The 21,725-nt window shown below is 40.2% G+C and overlaps 1 protein-coding gene across 1 annotated transcript; it reads right to left on the minus strand.

The window, feature by feature from the left end:
- Nucleotides 1-14,046: 14,046 nt before the first annotated feature.
- Nucleotides 14,047-20,972, minus strand: GLUL (glutamate-ammonia ligase). The gene is made up of 7 exons (XM_053468928.1): nt 20,842-20,972; nt 19,177-19,364; nt 17,733-17,894; nt 17,086-17,232; nt 16,444-16,571; nt 16,122-16,321; nt 14,047-15,853 (listed from the first exon to the last, which is right to left on the minus strand). Exons 2-7 carry the CDS (start codon nt 19,340-19,342, stop codon nt 15,535-15,537), a joined length of 1,122 nt encoding a protein of 373 aa, XP_053324903.1. The 5' UTR covers nt 19,343-19,364; nt 20,842-20,972; the 3' UTR covers nt 14,047-15,534.
- Between the last annotated feature and the right edge of the window lie 753 nt (nt 20,973-21,725).

Genomic DNA, 21,725 nt, shown 5'->3' on the forward strand with positions numbered 1-21,725 from the left:
ATGTTGTACCCCATGCACCAGGGGCATAACTAGAAACCACGGGCCCCCCAACTTCAACAGCTAGTCTGTGTCATAATTGCCCCCAAAATCTCGTCTGTGCCTTCTTTGACATTTGCTTCCCCTTCCAACATACAACAAATGTAAACACACACAAATTACACATACTTACACTCACTAACTCCATCCACTTACACACGCATGCTTACACACACACACACAAATTCACATGCATGGTCTCACACACACAAGTACACGTGCATGCTCACTCACACACAAGTACACGTGCATGCTCACACACAAGTACACGTGCATGCTCACACACACACAAGTACACATGCATAGTCACACACAAATACACATACATGCTCTATATGCACTGCCATGCACTATATAGATTGTTGTATCCATTTTTGCCACATATGAACTCTAGGTGTATTAATGTTGGCAAAGGCATAATAATCTTTTACAGTGCCAGTCTTTTGAATTACTAACTAAAATCTGCTTTTACCACAGTATCCTATTTACCTACAAATGACCAGGTTTTTTCTGTCTTATTCTTCACAATGGAAAGTGGGTCAAAAATAAGCTGGGATTGTTTTATTTCCAATTTATAAATGCAGACATGTTGACGATTGCCCTGGACTCTAATCATGCCCCTCCTGAAGACTGTGTCCTTATCACACCCAACGGAGGCAGCATTGGCTTTCATACATGCTGCCATTCTTCCCCTTCTTTTAGAGACAAGTCGACCATTGATCTTTCTAATCATTTATCCCGATTCATACAGAATGAGTATATCATGTACACATTCAATGCAACACCTGAATACTCCAGAACAATAAATTTTTTGGTTCAGTGCTGTGTGATGCAAGATGATAATAGATGATTTCAAAATTTAAATATTAAGGCCATATCATTTTTTCTGCCGTAAGTGAAATGTAATGAACTTAATTATAGCATGACAACTACTTGTTCTAATATCATATGTGCATTATGAAATGTATTTCTAATGCCAGTGTGTTAATATAAGGAAATATTATTGCATTATAAGAAGGGAAAAGATCTTAAATTCAGTATTTCCATGTGTACCAGCTACCCCAGATTATCTGGGAAAGTCCCTTATTATTTCCCTGTATTCTGCCGTCTCTGCAAGTACCCTAGTTTTCAAATAGGTAGGTATTCTTTTGTTTAGGAAAGCTTTCATATACAATGTACATTTTTAGCTCTGTTTTAAGCGTTTTTACTTGCTGACATGGTGTGTCGTGTAGTGACAGCATGTGTCCAGTCCATCCCTTGTGATGTTATGCATACTGATGGATCTGAGCTCTACTATGCTAGAATGAAGCTAGCTTTAGCTATGGATTTAACCATTAAAGGGCCAAGTGAAGACAAACCAAACTTGAGAATCCTGAGGCAATTTGGCTTTTCTAGAAATTGTAAAGATGTGAAAATACCAGGATGGCATACAAGGTGCCTGACCCCTTCAGTGAGAGTTATTGGTGAGGACATTATAGAAGGATGAGCAGCTAGAGTAATGTGCGGCACTGACTTGACAAATAGGTCTAACAGTGAGCCACCGTCCTTATATTACGCCTAATGTACCTTACATCTCAGAGGCAAGTGACAAACTATAGTTTGTGATTCTACTTGTAGTTCACTTTTAATTTTTTACCAATAGGAGATGGACAAAAAGAGGGTACACCCTGACCCGCTGACTGTTATATAATATAGACCTTATATTTAATTTGTATTAATTGGCAGCTTAGTGGTGTAGGCGGAATAGGTATCTTTAGCTGCAGCAGCAGTTTCGTCTGCCAAACTATAAGGGTGTTCACAACAGTGCTAATGTGGATGCCGATGTGAACATTAGGGTTTAGTTAGGACACCTCTGTGTTATGCTATTGTTTATGCTACTACAATATTATACCTTACGATACCCTCTTTTGCGACAATAGCTTGCACTATTAAAAGTGTCACGTTTGTATTATAACAGTAGTAGTCGTCAAATCCTGTGCATTAAATTTCTGCCTAAATAAAAACATATAATGTATTCTACACTGCATAATATTATACATAAGGAATGAGTCCGACATGTTTTAAGGATAATATGTGATTTGTGGTATTTATGCCTTAATTATCACTATAGCACTTTGCCAAGTGCATACACCGATCAGCCATAACATTATGACTACCTGCCTAATATTATAGGTCCCCCTTTTGCTGCCAAAACAGCCCTGACCCGTCGAGGCATGGACTCTGCCAGACCTCTGAAGGTGTGCTGTGGTATCCGGCACCAAGACGTTAGCAGCAGATCCTTTAAGTCCTGTAAGTTGCGAGGGGGGACTCCATGGATGCATCCTGGTGCCAGGTGTTCTCCAGGTAAGTGATGGCTGATGTGTCTCTTAGTCACTAAAAGGAGCCCCCATTATTACAGTGGGATCCGGATCCAACACAAAGTTTAAAACAATGCAGAAGACAAGTCCACTTGCATCATCTAATTCTTCTGCCCTAGTTAATAACCCAATTTTGTGCAGACTTAGAAGCTTTTGTTTACAAATCGGTTAAGCACCAATACCTCCCAAATGACCCAGTTCTAGAAGAGAAGATGGTTTGCATTTCATTAGTTGATACACCATTAAGTATTGAAAGATTTATTTCAATGTACAAACTCCTCAAGTATGATAACTGCAAGAATCTTTTTTCCTGGTGTACCCCTGGGGGGGGGCTAAAAGTCTAAAATCTAAAATAACATTAATGACAAATTAAATATTTATTGAGCCTTAAATACAGTAATGTAGTTTAACATCATAAAATGTTGTATTATTTCATTGTATTCCAATAAATATTGTTTATCTGCAGACATGGAGGCTGCCATAGCTGTCAGTCACGTGATATTTTGGGTAACGTTCTCTGCTAACGCATATGGTTCTTCCATAGATTATCATTATTCTGTTCGTCTGACTGGGTGATTAACCCTGAGCCATTCTATCGTTTACCACAGGCAGTATAATAAGGTATCGATGTGTTTGATCACTATATTGGGCAAATATAACAAAGCTAAAGCACATTTATATATGATAACTCTAGAGGGCATATATGAATTTATATAAATTTAGTATATAAATCTCTCCTTTGAGAAAAACTTCTAACTTCTATGCTTTTTTAAAGGCCATGATATATCTAAATGCCTTTAAGAAACAAACAGCTTAACATCACTTGAATATGATGAGACAGCATTTGAATAAATAAAGTATGTGGTTACACAGCTGATCTAGCCCAGTCCTGATACGTGTGTGTTCTGAGTTGGCTTGGTGTTCTATTCAAATTATTTCAAAGAATTTGCTGCCACTGCTTGACAGACCAAGCGTTTGCATATTATCAATCACATAGAGGACATTAATTGTGCAAAAATGGGCTGGTACCTTCTAGATATCCTAATCCTCCCTCTGTACTTCATAACAGCTTAACCTCCAACTGGCAACTGGTTCTACTGTCGTACCTAATGTTCCATTCCTCTAAACATCCATCCCAGAGCAGGCCATTTCACCGTTAAAACTACTGCATAAAGAATCTAGACTAGCCCTATGGGCAACTCTGCCACTGCTTCCTAGGTCAGTCCTCCCCTATTCGTGTGGCCTACAACAAACCTTACCGGATCCTTTTTATCTGTTTTATTATAACGATGTTTCTGATAAAATATTTTACCATACCATTGCTAAAGGAAATGTATAGGAAACTCATTAGTATATAAGATCAACCTTTGCAATTGTTTCTCTGCAACTTTAAGGGATTAAAATCTAACCAAACATGAAAGGGTTAGAGTTAAAAAATTGACAGTAAATTAATGATAAGAAATGATGATGAACTGCATTCTAATTTTACCTACGCTATGGATATATATAATATATATAAATGTATGTATGTATATATATATATATAATGTGATTTGATCTGCATTTAAGTCACAAGGATAGACAAACACAATGTGCTTAAGCTAATAACACATAATGATATTGTTTTCACATTTTTATTGAGCACACTTATTCAACATTCACAGTGCTGGTGGAAAAGTGAGTGAACCCTTTAATTTAATTGTTTTGAGACTATACAATAAGATCCACCGCATAGAAAATATGTTACTGAACATTTTGGTTTTTCGTATATTGCTTATATGCATAGTCAAACAATCCTCTATAAACAATTTGACTATACAAATATCGAAAACCGAATGTGTACTCTTTGTTATCTGTGATTGCTGGCACAGTGTACAATTTCACGCACACATTTATATTTAAATCAACATGAAATAGGAAAATAGAATGAGATGAATATTGCATATTGAAGACTTTTCACCTTAAAATAAGTAAAAGCTGATTGCATAAAACATAAGTGGATGCATCACCTCTGGACAGAATGGTGACACTCCATTTTGACATAACATCTATCTGTGCTTCTAGCTAGATCTTGTTACAGTAATCTAAATTATGAGTTGAATATGCTGGCATAACATTAATGCAAGGTCATCACAAAGAACATTCCATTAAAAGGACTGTACAAATGACGCAAGGTCATTGCTTCGAATTAGAGGAAAGGAGATTCCAATTTAGGCATAACAAGTATTTGTTTATTAAAATACATCAGATAAATTAATTCAGCTCATTATTCAGAAAATTGATGTGAATAGAGGGCAAAAAAATGATCTACCAATAAGTCTACAAATAATGATATAAACCTACGCTCAATAATGCCCCTATTCAGACCTAAAAACACTGAGTAAAATTCCATCTCATCCTTAACGCAACTCACCAAAATGTTGATATATATATATATATATATATATATATATATATATATATATTTAAATTGGTCTTATCATTTTTAGCTACCAACAGAATATTCATGGTATTTTTTTTTTATCATACCCCCAACATTTCAGAACTGAATACAGGCTTTACGGTTTGAATTTTTTATCATAGTAAATATTGTTTTGTTCGACTGCTGGTCCTATGAACTTTCCTCAATAGTTTTTTGAAAAGACAACTTAATATAATCCATTGTATTGTATTGGACTGACTACATGACTGAGGTTGATGGGAGGATTAGGTTTACAAAGTCTATAAAAACCTCTTTGTTAAAATATTGAATAACACACAATATATTAAACTTTGTTGAATATAATAATGAACACAATATATAGAAGGTACCCATAAATAGGGTCACCAACTGAGATATATAGTCCAGGTGCAGTGATCATAAAAGAAGCTGCCTCCTTCCACACACAAGAAACATATGTATAAAAAAACACATACAAGAAAAATACATATAAAGAAACACACACCAGAAACATACATATAAAGAAACACACACCAGAAACATAAGTATAAAGAAACACACACCAGAAACATACGTATAAAGAAACACACACTGACCACATTGGATAAAGTAAAACCTCGGTCAAGTATTTTGTCTGATTCCTGAAAGGCCCATATTGAAATTGATTAACATTGTTTTCATGGATGAAATGATAACTCAGAAAATGAATTACATAGATCCTACAAGCCTAGACAAATGTGAGAAAAAAAGAAGGAAATGCAACATAAGAGATGTTGTTGAAATGATACTTGTGGAATGTGCCATTGTTGGGCGCCGACCCACCATGCGTTTGCCAGACGGACAGTCAGGACCTGCATCAGTATTACATCCGCAGAGGTGATTGATTTGCTTTAAAATATGTATATGTTTTTATACCATTTACTTCTTCTAGTCTGCATTGCAACAACAGTAACTAATCTTTATAAATGCATGGGAGTAACCATAGCAACGAGTACCACACGCCTGGCTGTCTTCCCATTTGCATGCGTTCCTGTGTCCTAGAATGTTGTGTTTTTGGAAGGGAAATCCCAAATTGATCTATCAATTGTATTAGATTAATGTTTTTCATTTACACATTTTCTGTTTGCACAGAGACCAGCTGCAGGTAAACAGAGTACAGGATGAAACGATGAAACATACATTAGGAACATTATGAAGGTGGAGTGGAGTGATTAAGGGGTTTGGATTCAATACTTATTATTCAGTAAAGCCTTAGGCAGATCAATCTCACCATCAAACAAACCAAAACAGGTAAGGTGATCAGTGCATTATGCATGGCACAGAAGTGCCAGGGTAATTATACATTTGGATGCCATGAATGAATAATGATTTCATTATGCACCATCGAAGCAAAGCACAAAAGGCTATGTGTCCCTATTACATTAAATTAATTTATATAGCGCCAGCAGATTCTGTAGTGCTTTACAATGAGGGGAGCATGAAAGAGTAGGAGACGACTGCTTGGATGAGTCGGTTGAGTCAGATGGTTTAGACAGGTTGCTGGCTGAGAGCGTTATGTTTCCTATCAAGGAGTCAGTCAACAAAGAGTCTCAAAATCTTATTTTCTGGAAGAAATCCCTTCCATTGGACTCTGTAAGGGGACCCAGGAAAATGGAAGGTAGAGAAATGCAGAGATGCGTCCAGCTCAGCTAATTCTAAGGTTCATAAGACCAGCTGTAGGTGATCCAAAAGCAAAAAGAGGTGTACATATCATTCTGTTACCAGCCAGCCATCAAGTTAGGAGGCAACAGTGGTCACCAACCAAATAATGCCATGACTATTATCAGAATTAGACCGTATTTTACCATTTTTTACCATATTTTACCGTTTCGTCCATTAATCCGAATAACGAACCAATGAACAAAAGAAGAGAAAAAAAATCTTCATCGTTCATTCTTCCATTGCCGCCATTTTAACTACACTAAGAGGAGGGACATTGAGTGAACTGATCTTTGTGGAGGGGAATCATGGTTTTTCAACCATATGGTAAAAAGGATAAAATATATTTTGGCCCTTTGGGTATGAAAACTCCCAGGCCTGAGTGGTTAATGTATGTATTATACACTGCCAGCTTGAAAAACAGTTTACGCAGCTCTTCTAACAATACATACATTCAAAGGGTCTGATAAAACTAGAAACGACAGACTAAGATTAAGTGATACATTTGGTGAAGAGGGCCCTGCTTGCAAACTTACTATCTATGCACAGTAAATTAAGAAAGTCAAAATATTCAGCTCTCCTGGAAACACCTGGTTTAGTGATTAGAGCCCCTGAGATGTAGGGGAACAGTATGGACACAGCCAGAGCTTGTATTGGGATCACCTCTACCCACTGGGAGAGAGAAGACACACCGTGGGGAGTGGACATCATTTTCTTAGGAGTGAAAAACAAAACAAAAACTTTACTGTATCTTTAAGGCCGTTGAACATTTAATTTTGGGGTAAATTCACCAAATAAGATGTGAGGATTTGGGATGTTTCAACACAATAGGTAGTAGAAATTCATTTTTTCACCAAGAGAGAGAATAAAACATCAGCAGAATCTGAAGGCTATTTAAGGTCCATAATCTGCTATCAGTTTGCTTAATGAGGGAGCAGATGTGTTTACCCGCGTTTCCATGGAGGGAGCAAAATACAATTAAATGCAAACACCACTGGCTACTAATTACATAACATATCTTCCTGCTTTTTAAAATGAATATTCCATGTACAGTCTTCATATAACATAAATTCCTGTCATGTCATAATGCTTTAGAGGCAATTGAATGTATAATCAGTCAGTGAGTGAATGTAAAATCAGCCAATAATATTCAACAAAATGCCTGGATGCAACATTCTGGAGAGGCACCCCACACCTTGGGTGGCTTTGGCATGACAGGGGACCCTTACAGGACTAATGGTCTGCACCTCTTCCCCAGATAACCCTCCACACTACCAAGATTTTCTCTCCTACCCCTCTTTTTTGGTGTTAAAGATGGCACAGGCAAGTTGTTTAGAAGTACTGACAGGCTGTTTCATGGCAAAGATGGCACAGACAATCTGGGGTCACTAACAAGCTTTTTAGGGACAAAGATGGCACAGACACATTCTTGGGGGACAAAGAAGGCACAGACATGCTGTTAGGGGACAAATGTGGCAGAGTAGGTGCAAAAACAGGGGTCACAGGCTGAGGTCAAAGTTTGGCAGAGTGTCCAGGGACAGAAGCCAAAGGTCAAAACCAGGAAATCACTTAAAGACAAAGCTGTAATGGAGATAGGGTAAAGGGAACAGCAACAAGATACACAGCTCAATTTGATATAACCTTTTGCTCCTGCCACACTTTTCATCCATCTCCATGTCCACAGGTGTCATTTCTGCCTCAGCCCACACTCTCTGCCCCCCCGAACTGTTTTATTGTTTTTGCCATGGTTACTTTTGATGTTATAGGTGTACTGTTTTTATTATTAACCGTATACAGTACTTTTGTATTCGTGATTATGATCCCTACGTTCTGCTTTGCGTCCCAGTATGCTTTGTATATGTATTTTAGGTGTTGGAATAAAGTCTGGGTCAGACCTAGGACAACCCCAGCTAAAAAAAACTCTCACAGTTCAGCACATCCAGGACAGCATTACAGATCTCACAAAAAACCTTCAAGCCGCAGTAGCTCATAGCCATATTATATTGGTCAAGGTGAAAGTTGTGGCTGTCCATTTCTGCTACCATAGGGTAACCAAAGGGACACACTGCTAATAGTAGGGACGCTAGGGACCAATATTCTATATAAGTAAAATCTAAACAAACTAATGGAACTTTGCTAGATTAAGATCCCCTGCATCCAGTAGTCACATGGCTTTTTCTTCCTCTCCAAGCAATAAATAAGCACACATTCACTTATGGTTACCTGTTGCCTGGCACATGGTGGAAATGGCCATGCTAGTGCCATTATGACAAATAGGGGTTCCAGAAAATACCAGAGGCATTTGAATTTAAGACAAGTAAAGACGTTAAGGAAAAAAAACAGAAATTCTCTAACATCAACTCCCCTCACCAGATAGCAAGTAAGAGAGACAAATATGAGGTCATGTGGCAGGCCACTCATGTTATGTGAGGCATGTTGTGACATCATAGTACACTTTGCCCACATAACTTTGGTAGCAACATAACTTCAGATCAAGAACCCTATATGAATGCCCCCACACTTTTTTCACTTGCACAGTGTTGTCAATGCAAATATGTAGATGCCAGTGCACCAGTTGCGTATAGACTCCATTAAACATGTTTACATAATGCTGCTGGCATGGTCTAACAGTTTCTGTGCTGATAAAATCTGTATAATAGGAAGGAATGGAAATTAATTACAGGTAAGCCACCTAATTATACAATGAGCATGCCAATACATTGAGTCACATCATTACCTATCATGTGAACTTTCCTTTTGCATAACACTATGGGTGCGCATTAAGATTATGGACAACACATAATTTATGAATTTGTGCATTGCTCTACAAAACAGCAAAAAAGCACCGGTAATTAAAATATTAGGGATTCTCACTGATATTAAATTATAGTAATCATTTATTGGTTTCAATAAAGGAGCAGGTCTTGTTGAAGGGTTTGGTTTGGGGAGCCACAGATGAGCACAGAGGACTGGCAGATTATTATTATTATTATTATTTATTGTTTTATATAGCACCATCAAATTCCGTAGCGCTGTACAATGGGTAGACAGGACACAACAAGTAGTACATAACCCAACAATTTCACTTACGGAATCAGCAGGTGAGGAGGGCCCTGCTCAAACAATCTTACAATCTAGGATTTAGGGTGTATTACACAATAGGTAAAAGTGCCAGTGTAAGGGATGGACCAGCCACACTAGTAAAAGTATTGCAGGAGAGGGACTAGGAAAGGTGAGCTAAAGGAATTTGGGAGGGCGTTAATGTGCTGTGTTGTAAACGTCTTTAAAGAAGTGGGTCTTGAGGGATTTTTTGAAGGAATAAAGGCAGGGGGAGAGACAGATAGACCGGGGGAGGACATCCAGAGAATAGGTACTGTATAAAAGAAAAATGGTTCTGCACTCAACTCCCAGGAAGCTGTTTGCTAGCAGGAAAAAAGGGACAGTCCAAACCCTCTTGAAGCATACAAACAAAGAAAAGGAACCCCAGCACTCCAAACAGCTTCCAATTTTTAGGTTACTTTATTTAGAGAAAGCAAAAAAGCAACGTTTCGGCCAAACAGGGCCTTTGTCAAGCAATGTTTTTAAGCAGTGGCGACTCTAGAAACAATATATAGGGGGGCACACAAGATATCACAGTCAAACTGGGGGGGCCTTCATAATTTCCAAAAGTAATGTGCTATGGATTTATACTTTTGTTATTGGGCTAAAATAATACTTGATCATTCAACATGGGAAGCCTGAAGCCACAATTGAGTGCGACTAATCCTTGAAATAAATATTGTAACACAATAAATAACTTTTCCACTAAATGATTTCAGGGCCTTGAACGTTTTGTCCCCTGAAGTCACTACAACTTCAGGAGGGCATTTTATCTCTGGATAAATATAAATTAAATAATTCCTACTGTAAGTTAAGTGCCAGGAAACAGATGACCAAACACACACACACCAACACAGGCTCTGTCACACCAACACCCAGACACACACACCAACACAGGCTCTGTCACACCAACACTCAGACACACACACCAGGGCAGGCTCTGCGACACCGACAACCAAACATACACACACAAACCAGGACAGGCTCTGCGACACCGACAACCAAACATACACACACACCAGGACAGGCTCTGCCACACAGACACCCACACACATCAGGACAGGCTCTGCCGCACCCACATCCAAACACACACACACACACCAGGACAGGCTCTGCCACACAGACACCCACACACATCAGGACAGGCTTTGCCACATCCAAACACACACACCAGGACAGGCTCTGCCACACAGACACCCACACACACCAGGACAGGCTCTGCCACACTGACAACTGAACACACACATCAGGACAGGCTCTTCCACACCCACATCCAAACACACACACACACACACACACACACACACGGACAGGCTCTGACACACTGACACCCAAACACACACCCTAGGACAGGCTCTGCCACACTGACAACTGAACACACACACCAGGACAGGCTCTGCCACACCAACACCCAAACACACCCGAGGACAGGCTCTGCTACACTGATAACCAAAAACACACAAACAGCAGGACACAATCCACGTCACAGACGTCTGCATCAGGATGGATTTTTCACACTGCATTGTCGTTTATACCCCCCTTAGTGTTTTTTCCCCGCTGCCCATATATATTAATATTAGCCCCAGTTGCCGATAGCAGGTATAGATCAACACATTAACACACAAACCAAGCTTTGCATGGATAGATCAACTGAAATTCACTTGTGATCTCAGCACTGAAGGTATATATCAAGTAATCAGAATCAGACATACAAATCCTGTATTTGCAGGTATACAATGGTATATGAAACGTAGCATTGCAGGTATAGATCAAATAAATACATGGAAACAGCATTGCAGGTATTAACTGAATAAGACATACAAACACTGTATTTGCAGGTATACATAAATAATGTATGGAAATATATAGATGTGGATCTACAGAATAACGCAAAAACCCAGCTTTGCAGGTAAAGATCAACTGGAATTCACATAAAAACATGTCATTAAAAGGTATATTTAAAACCCCCTAAATTACAGGCATAGATCACAGGTTGCACACCCCAAAGCCAGCCCTGCCGTCCACACTCCCCACACAGCAATCACACTCCTATAATACCCAGGCAACCAGTAAATGCTGGTACCTAGGCATGATGGGACTGTGCTTGCTGTGATTTCTGTTAGCAATCACACTCCTATCATGCCAGGTCAGCCAGTACATGCTGGTACAGGGTGGCTGTAAGTGATGTGTAGACCCCATACTGCTGGCAGCATCGATACACAAGGGGGACAGCTAGCTAGGTTTCAGCATGTACTGGCTGACTTGGCATGATAGGAGTGTGATTGCTAACTGCAATCAAAGTCCCATCATGCCTAGGTTCCAGCACTTACACATCCAACCAGTAAATGCTGAAACCTAGGCATGATGGGACTGTGATTGCTGTTAGCAATCACACTCCTATCATGCCAAGTCAGCCAGTGTATGCTGGTACAGGATGGCTGTAAGTGATGTGCAGACCCCATACTGCTGGCAGCATCCATAGACAAGGGGGGCAGCTAGCTAGGTTTCAGCATGTACTGGCTGACTTGGCATGATAGGAGTTTGATTGCTAACAGCAATCACAGTCCCATCATGCCTAGGTTCCAGCACTTACACATCCATGCTATCACACACACACTCATTCATTCATATACTCATTAATTCACAGATTCATTCCCTCAATCACACATTCTCATTCAAACTCCCTCCTCACCCCTTACCTGCACTGCAGCTCCTGGACGCCGCTCACAGACTTCAGCAGAGGGCGCAGCCTCCCTTTGCGTTCTCTGGTAAAGCACAGAGGAAGCGGGACTGGAGCAGAGTCATGTGATGTCACGTGAACTCTGCTAGGTTCCGCTTCCTCTATGCAGTACAGAAGACCCTCCCACAGGTAAGTAGCAGGGCTCGAGGTGCGGGCCGCGTAAGATCGGTTGCCTTGGCTGCCGATCTTACTCGGGCCGCACCCTCTCTCTCCTCCGCGTAAAAAAAAAAAAAAAAAAAAAAAGAAAGACAGGATCCAAATTCGGCAGGGGGGCAACAGGGGGGGCAAGGATTAACCTAGGGGAGCAATTACCCCCCCTTGCCCCCCTGTAACGGCGCCACTGTTTTTAAGATGGAGACGGCAGTTTTTAGAGACAGCTGAATGTGGGGGGCGAACGAGAGATCAGAGTCAAGGGTGACACCAAGACAGGAACCGTGAGGAGACAGGGAGATGACAGCACCATTAACATTAAGGGCAACTGAGTTCAGTTTTGGAGAGATTGAGTTTCAGGAAATGTGCAGACATCCAGGTAGAGACAGAGGCGAGACAGTTAGTTACATGATCTAAGACAGAGGGAAAGAGATCAGGAGAGGATAGATAGATCTGGGTGTCATTAGCATACAGGTAGTATTGAAAGCCAAAGGATGCGATTAGTTTGAGAAAGTATCAAGAGAACAGAACAGAAGGGGTCCTAGAACTGAGCCTTGCGGGCCCCGACGGAAACGGAGACGCTGAAGGTTCGATCACAGAGGTAAGAGCATGAAGAGTTTGAAGAAGAGGGTGGTCCACAGTGTTGAAAACAGCAGATATGTCCAGTAGGGATAGCATGGAGCAGTGACCCTTGTATTTAGCAGTGAGTAGGTCATTTGTAACTTTATATGGGGCGGTCTCAGTGGAGTGTCGAGGGTGAAACAGATTGAAGAGGGTCAAGTAGGGAGTTGAAATCAAGAAACGTAGTTAATTGGGTATAAACAAGAATTTTAGAGGCGAGAGGAAGTAGAGAGATGGGACAGTAAGTGGACAGATCAGTCACGTCAAGGGAGGGCTTTTTCAAGATTGGAGTAATGGTAGCATGCTTGAGGGAGGATGGGACAGATCCAGTAGGGAGGGAGAGGTTGCAGATGTGAGCTAGAGTAGGGACAAGAGTAGATGAAAAGGACTGGGTGAGATGGGAAGGGATCGGGTCAAGTAGACATGTGGTTGGACAAGAGGAAAGAATAAGCGCATGTACCTCCTCTTCAGCGACAGCAGAGAATTGATTTAATGTGGCGAAGGAAGAAGAGGTAAGCGGGTAGGAGGGCACATTGTCAGAGGAAGGGTGAGGTCAGGGTGGGGACTGTGCAGATATTTCATATCCTAGAAAGGATTTTGAGGAGTCCTTCTATAGATGAAAGCACAATCTGGATTTTGTACTCCTGCATTGTGGTAATATTTTGAAGGTTTTAATTCCCAGTTGCTGGACAGGAGAATGTATGCTGCTAAAATATTTGTTTTCATCGTGTTGGCAGGAGGATTCAGAAAGAGAACTTGGATTCCGAAGCCCGTTAGAATGCCGTCAGAAATGTAAACAACTGTACATTTTACAGCTGAATGTTTCTTGTACATGCATTGTTTGTCAGTTTCAGCCTATCACTCTTCAAATTAAAAGCATTGGAAGAAATACAAATACAAGGATATTCAGATTTAGTTTTTTTATTATAAAAAGAAAACAAAATCTATTTAAAAAAACAAACTATGTCAGATTGAGATGGAAGTTAGAAGCAGCAGATCCTAACCGGATATTAACAACAGAGACCCATCCATAAAGAAAGGGGGGGCAATTTTTATCTGTATAGCATTTTTTTTAACAGAGTTTTTTCATGGTAATTCATATCCTTTTTGAATGGCTCCTTGGTGATGGCATACTGTCAGTGATGGAACAGGAAAGAAAAAACACAGAATACAAAATAATATTTATCAGACTAACTTAAAATTCCAAAACTTCAAGACTTTAATGCCATCGGAGGGGAAGTATGATACATCATTTTGATTTTGCTTTCCAAAACTAACATTTCAATGTTATTGGTGAGCCTGCATCCAATACATTTTGTGACCCTCTCTTTGTTGAAGAGTTGATCGAAGCACCTCAAAAAAGTCATGTGACGTCATGCAATGGACTTTAGTCCTGTTGTGTGGAATCTAGAGCGATACTCAATCATCTCTTTGTTGTTCTAAGCTTCATACTTCATAGCCCAAAAAGGTTATTATGAATCTCCATTCCTCTGTTTTTTTAAGCACCAACACAACTTTATTTAAAATTGTAATCACTCCACAACCCTTGATATAGATTATCTTGTCCCCAATCTTATTTTTCCAAAAGACTAAATTTACATTTAAATATAAAAATACTACACATATGGACCCAAATGACAACAATGCTATAATTAATCACCATCATAGCATAATGACTGTAGCTGGTAAAACTGTTAAAAAGTCCTGGGTCAGTTGATACGCGAGAACCTATCATAGGCACGCAGGAGATTCGTAACATGTCAACTGATTGGAAGTACCTGGCAAAGAATGGGTATGGATGGAGACACTCCTGCTTGTTAGTGGTTATATGCAAGGGAGGTGCATTTTCACATCTCCCCTGAACTTCTCCATTCGGCCCCCCATTCTTTAAAGTCCCGTTCACAGGGTAAACCTAGCAACAGAGGATACTGAGTCACTTGAACTCTGTACTCTGCAAATGTCTAATGTGCTTTCCTGCCGGCGTTGAAAATATCACCCCAAAGTCCAAAAAAGCATAGTTTCACAAGATGCAGATGTTCCCTCTGGCAGGAAAGCTCCTCAGTCAGTCCTGTTTCTATTACATAATGCCATGTTTTTTTTTACCTTATACAACTTATGTTATATGTTTTCTACAAACATCATTAGAAGCTTTTATCCTCAATATATATATCTTCCAAATTCTAGTAAGACTGAAAGTAGTGTAGGGGTTGCAGTGGATAGAAGCACAATACATGCTGTTAGTGAGAGACTGGGGTAATTGTTCTACTCACTCCCACTAAAATGGCATTGACATGAAAACAGACATTGGTTTGAGGTACGAGGAATAGAAACAGAACTGGCTAAAACTGTACAAAGAGGGCAGTAAAATAGCTATAATTTTACACCTATCCCCATTAATTCTTGTATTCAAAAGGTTCATCTCCAGATTCATGCAGCAAGCAGGTCCGGATCAGTGCTTCTGTCACAGCATAGGGGTCACAGTTGGCCGATGGACGACGGTCTTCAAAATAACCTTTCTGCTCTTGCCCCACAGTGCGCGGGATGCGGATACTTGCAAAGCGGTTTGCCACCCCTGCAGAAAACTCATGGATGCTGGAGGTTTCGTGGAAACCTGTGAGGCGACGCGCATTGTCTGAGCCTCCCTTTGGATCATAGATTCTGATGTGGTACTCATGACGTTTAGCTAGATGCTCAATTGCTTCTTCTATGTGTCTGGAAACCAAAATACAAGGAAAATTATTACTCAGATATTTATCTTACCCTTTCTTTCTTCTAACCTACATTCCATCTCCTTCTAATGAGATTCCATCTCCAATTGGCGCTTGAATTATCTGTCCATGCAGAAAACCTCTGATACCCACAGTTATTTTTCTGCTATTTTTACTACAACGTTGTCATTATCTCCATTTTACAGCCAGTGTCATTATCATTGCAAGTTACTTTCAATCTGGGATATTTTAAATATATTCCTTTTACTTACTTCAGGCCACCTTCTTCTCGCATGGACTTTGTGCTAAAGTTAGTGTGGCACCCGGCACCATTCCAGTTTCCAGTGATTGGCTTGGGGTCGAAGGAAACAATAAGGCCAAAATCCTCACATACTCGATGCAGAATAAAGCGCGCAATCCAAAGATGGTCCCCCATTTCAATGCCCTCACATGGTCCAACCTGGAACTCCCACTGTTGAAAAAGGACAGTTTCATATTTTATTTCCTGATAACGTATTTCCTTAAAATTAAGTTATAATAAGTAAATAATTTCTCATAATTGTTTCCTATTTCCATTGGGAAAATCCATATTACCTGTGCTGGCATCACTTCGGCATTTGTTCCACAGATCTTCACTCCAGCGTAGAGACATGCCCGATAATGTGCTTCCACAACATCCCGGCCATATGCCTTATCTGAGCCAACTCCACAGTAATATGGACCTGTAAACAAAAAAGGTGTTTTAAACCAGGAGACCTAGAGATTTTTTTTAAAATATTTGTACATTAAGGTGTCTGATGTTTGACTCCTAAACTACCATATAAAAGTGGAGCCAATATCACCTGGTGTACCACAAGGGTAACAGGAGCTGGAAGTATTATGTTAATTCATCTTGCATTTTTAAATAGTTTGTGTTTATTTGCTTTCTGCATTTGTAACTCTTATTACCATCGTATTTGTTTTTCAAGAGCAGTTGGTATGTCTCTCATTTCACATCTTTTAAATGTCCTCAATTAGATGTTGGTGTTGCTACTGTGTGAGTAATTGCACAACACTAGTTTGAAAAATAGCCAACCTATGTCCACAACGCCACTGAGCCTATAAAGGCTTGTATTATTCGGTGTTATCAAGTTTTTCTATTCACAATAATCCAAAAACATGTTTCCACGGTTTTAACTTCATTGATCTCAGCAGACTAGCATATAAACAATAATACATTGAAGATTCTGATCATACCTTGGGGTCCTGGGAAGCCATTAGAAGGCCAACCGAAAGGATGTCCATCTGTTCCCAACAATGTATATTCTTGTTCCATCCCAAACCAAGGGTGTTCATTAGAAACCATGTCCATGACCTGTTTACATGTGTGACGTAGGTTTGTTTCTAGGAACAGAATTTATGAGCGTTAAAGAAAGATACTATCTATCTATCTATCTATCTATCTATCTATCTATCTATCTATCCATCCATCTCCATTATTCTATCCGTCCAGGGCAGCTGGACAGCTCCAGGTGCTACAAATAACGTATCTATGCCTTACACAGCATAAAATAATTTCCAATATATAAAACTAATGTTTTATCCTTTGATCAGCCAATACACATATTATTAGAGTTGTTATAGTCAGGGAAGATATTTATGTTTAATATATATATATTTTGTAACATATATTTCCATCTATCTACTGCATATTGTTGAACTCTTTCTATACTATACACTGCATAAGTATATTTGAATTAAATGGATTTTCGTTTTAAAACCAAGAGGAGCCATCATTACCAGTCCTACTGGCCATACTACAAGCGCAATTGGTCTTCTCACTAAAGCCTTTCCAGGAAAAAACGTCAAGTATTCAGGACATCAAAAGCGACACCGTTTCTCACCTGCTGTCTTTCTGTTGTACTTCAAGACTTCGCAAAACACCAGTTTGTTGGGATCTCTCCTAAAAGGGTCTCTGAACATGGCTACCGGGATCAGGTACATGTCACTGTTTGATCCCTCCGACTGATTTGTGCTAGAGCCATCGAAGTTCCATTCCGGGAGATCTGCACAAGGTTAGAGCCATATTGTAGGCAGGGCAAACCCTTTACGAAGCAGGATGTATTTTTCTTTTAGAAATAAGTACCGTATATTCCGGCGTATAAGACGACTGGGCGTATAAGACGACCCCCAACTTTTACAGTCCAAATATAGAGTTTGGACTATACTCGCCGTATAAGACTACCCCTCTACCCAGCGTACAACAACCAGCCAATCACGGCAAGCGATGTACCTTACCGGTGATTTGCTGGTTGATTTGCTGACATATACATACATGCACTGCCCTTACACACACACACACACATATATAATATATATATCTATATATATATCTACACATATGCCTGTCCATACATACACATTTGTACACTGCCCTCACCACACACCCCTGCCTTTACACACACATGTATATGTATATGTATATATATATGTATATATATATATATATACACACACACGTATGTATATATTTATATATACACACACACACACGTGTGTGTGTGTGTATATATATATATATATATATATATATACACACCAGTGTGTGTGTGTGTGTGTATATATATATATATATATATATATATATACACCAGTGTGTGTGTGTGTGTGTATATATATATATATATATATATATATACACCAGTGTGTGTGTGTGTGTATATGTATATGTATATGTATATGTATCTCCCCCCCTTTGTCCCTTTCTCCCCATCTCTTACCTTATCTTCTGTCTTCTTTCTTCCATCCAGTTGTGGGAGCCCGATGTCTGGCACTTGAGACCTCGGCTTCCCTGCTCTCTAATCACTACGCGCCGGCAATTGATGCCGGGCGCCGGGACATGACGGCATCCCTGCGCTCGGGATCAATAGCCGGCACGTAGTGATTAGAGAGATTGGTGGCTTCGTGGGAACCTCCGGCTTGGTAAGTACCCGGCGTATAAGACGACCCCCCACTTTTAAGAAGATTTTTGGGGGTTAAAAAGTCGTCTTATACGCCGGAATATACGGTATTTTTTTTGGTTCAAAGTTAAATATGCATGTTTTATCTACAATAACATTTAAGCACAAGACTGAATAAATCATCCACGTGTCCATTTTTTGTGTGAATTGCATATATAATATATATATATATATTATCATAATGGGATTTTTATCCCTGAAAGCTCAGCCTGTGTGCACTGTTGAGCCATTAGTTAATGTTACACAGAATGAGTATGTATAAAATACTCAGCATGAAGCTCTATCATGGGACAGAAATATACATTATTTTGACAGGGTCAATGCACACCTTCAATAGATTTGGGTTCGGAATCCAGGGTGCGAGTCTTGCAGCGCAGACCCTCCCCTGTCCCATCTATCCATATATACATAGCTTGAGCCTTCTCCCCTTGAGGCAGATCCATATACATCTTCTTCACCTCCTTGCTTAGCTGTGCACTTGCTGAGGTGGCCATGGCTGCTGTAATGGAGGTGGATCTGCAGGGCGAAGAACACCAAAAAGGTTATTCTAACTGCATTTAGAGTCAGAAACACGGGCGAAAGGACAAGGCAGTGAGCAAAAAAGCATGCTAATAAAACAGAAGTGATAAACACAATGGAAGTTATCTAGGGAAACTGGCAAAAAGTGGCAGCCTTCATAGGAAACATTCCGTGGGTTGCTATAGTGACTGCACCAATCCTACTACTTTACACCAAGACGGCTCTTTGTACACAATCCCAAATCCAGATTTACACTACACAGTTGTAGACAATATCAGGAAAATTAAAAGGATGTTTGGATTTAAATCTGCAATTTTTATAAAATGAGTCAATACCATATAGAGTTCAGTTAAATAAAATAAAAATAGCAAATAAAATAGATGGAATCAAATGAAATGTACACTTTTTTGGGAAAAAAAACAAAAACGTAAGCTATTCGGACTTAAGAGTTAACTCGACTACGCATTACATATACGATTCCTGTGCATGCCATCCAAGGTAGCACATAACAACTATTTTTGGGTTTTTCTTTCGGTGTTATTCGCACATAACAATAACAGTTTTAACCCCTGACATGCCACGGCAGAGCACTGCAAAGAACATTTCTCCATGGAGCGGTAATACAGGAGTCATTGTTCGTGAAAATAATTTGTTACGGTCTACTGCGTTTGCTTAAAACAGAACCCTTCAAGCACCCTCAGGATGTCCATCATAGATACCCGTGTTTAGAATAAATCGCTTGGGTTACGACAGCCTTAATTTAAAATTACAGGGTATAAATGAACATGCTGTGAACTTAACACGCGTGGAAATGGATGTACATGCCTGGCACAAATAACTACACAAGCGTGTAAACAACAAGGGTGCAGTGATGCAGACAGAAAGCACAGCGCACACCTACAGTAAGCCATGGAGGTGTTAAAAGGGTTAATATTTAATACAATATATCCTTTCAATGAACTGATAGACATGGCCGAAATCAGCAAAAAAAGAACGTGATCATTTAACCCCTTAGGTATCACTCATCTGGATAGTGATTAAGAAATATACTCAAGTATAAGACAGCTGTAAATGAAATGTATTACTGGCCATTTTGGGTGTAAACAATATTTTTTGGTTACTTCCAGATATGTCATATCTCCGCATATCACAATACTGCCTTACAAAACAGGTAATCATTCCAGGGTATGGGACAGTATACACAGACAATCAAACACAACAGGCAAACCGTGACAGAACACACAAGAGACACGAACAGGGCGAGGAACACACAGGAGAAAGGAACCCAACAAACATCCCTGGGATCCCTGGAGAGCAACCTTAGTCTAAGATCTAAACTGCCTTCCAGTACGGGCAAGGCTGCTGTACAGCACCGAGAACATTAGAGACACGATCGATCCCGTACATACTGTATGGTTCTGCCGGAGACAGATGAACAGACATACAATGTAACTATAAAGAAGCGATCGCTCACCTGTATCACAAGAGGATGCTGAGGCTGAGGGTGATGCTAACGATGCTGCTATCTTAGTTTTCGGCTCCTATGCTAAGGTTTGAAAGCAGCTGTGTTCTGCTGCATATATTCAGGATCTCAGTGCCGCCCCCCAGGTCACTGATTGGTCCGTGCACAGACGTGATCTCCGCATGCCATGCTAGAGCCGCCCCTATGGCAGCGTGCCATTGGTCAAGAGGAGAGAAGGCGCAACCCCATCCCAAGAACTCTACACCCCCGTTATCCGAGAAAAACAAGTGCAGGGGGGTCAGGGAGGAGAGACGGCCGTGGACCACAAAGAGAAGCCAGTGAGAGTTACATTGTATGGAAGAGACAGACAAAAGCACATAGAGAGTGGGGATCGGGGATCCCCGGGGGGGGAGGGGGGGGGTAGGACTTTGCATAGGAAGATGGAAGATCTGTGTCTGGTCCACAGACAGCAGAACAGAGATCGTGGCTGTAGAAAAACAATTATAGATTGCAGGCTGTGATGCCTTTTGGTGAACAGTGTATTATGTGTTCTGATTTATACCAGTTGCAGGTTACTATTTGTACAGTGGGGGGGGGGGTATCAGTCCTGTAAGGAATATAACAACACATCTGGAAAGGAATATTGCCCCTGGTTAGTTTGGCAGGCATTGCAGGGCTGCTTTTTTCTACTTGGGTTTGTAAAATAGCTTCCTGGCTCAGAAATCAGACGGTTACTGGAAAGTTCTGGAAAACCAACTAGTTACACAAGATGTCAGCTGCTGTAATATTCCTGAAGGGAAGAGCAGACAGTGAATTGACAGCTCTTCTCCAGCATGTAGGCGTTAAACCCATCGTACTGCAATGTGGAATATGATGGTGCCATAAAAAGGCCAGGC

The sequence above is a fragment of the Spea bombifrons genome, chromosome 6 (genome assembly GCF_027358695.1).
Source record: "Spea bombifrons isolate aSpeBom1 chromosome 6, aSpeBom1.2.pri, whole genome shotgun sequence".
In the NCBI taxonomy this organism is placed as follows: Eukaryota; Metazoa; Chordata; class Amphibia; order Anura; family Pelobatidae; genus Spea; species Spea bombifrons.

Bases quoted from the DNA above. Each gene is read 5' to 3' on its own strand.
- GLUL (XM_053468928.1), bottom strand. From the start codon at position 19,342: ATGGCCACCTCAGCAAGTGCACAGCTAAGCAAGGAGGTGAAGAAGATG. The intron at 17,895-19,176 runs GTGTGCATTGAC...AACCTTGTGCAG, and splicing joins CGAACCCAAATCTATTGAAG to ATCTCCCGGAATGGAACTTC. The intron at 16,322-16,443 runs GTAATATGGATT...CTTTTTCAACAG, and splicing joins CCGAAGTGATGCCAGCACAG to TGGGAGTTCCAGGTTGGACC.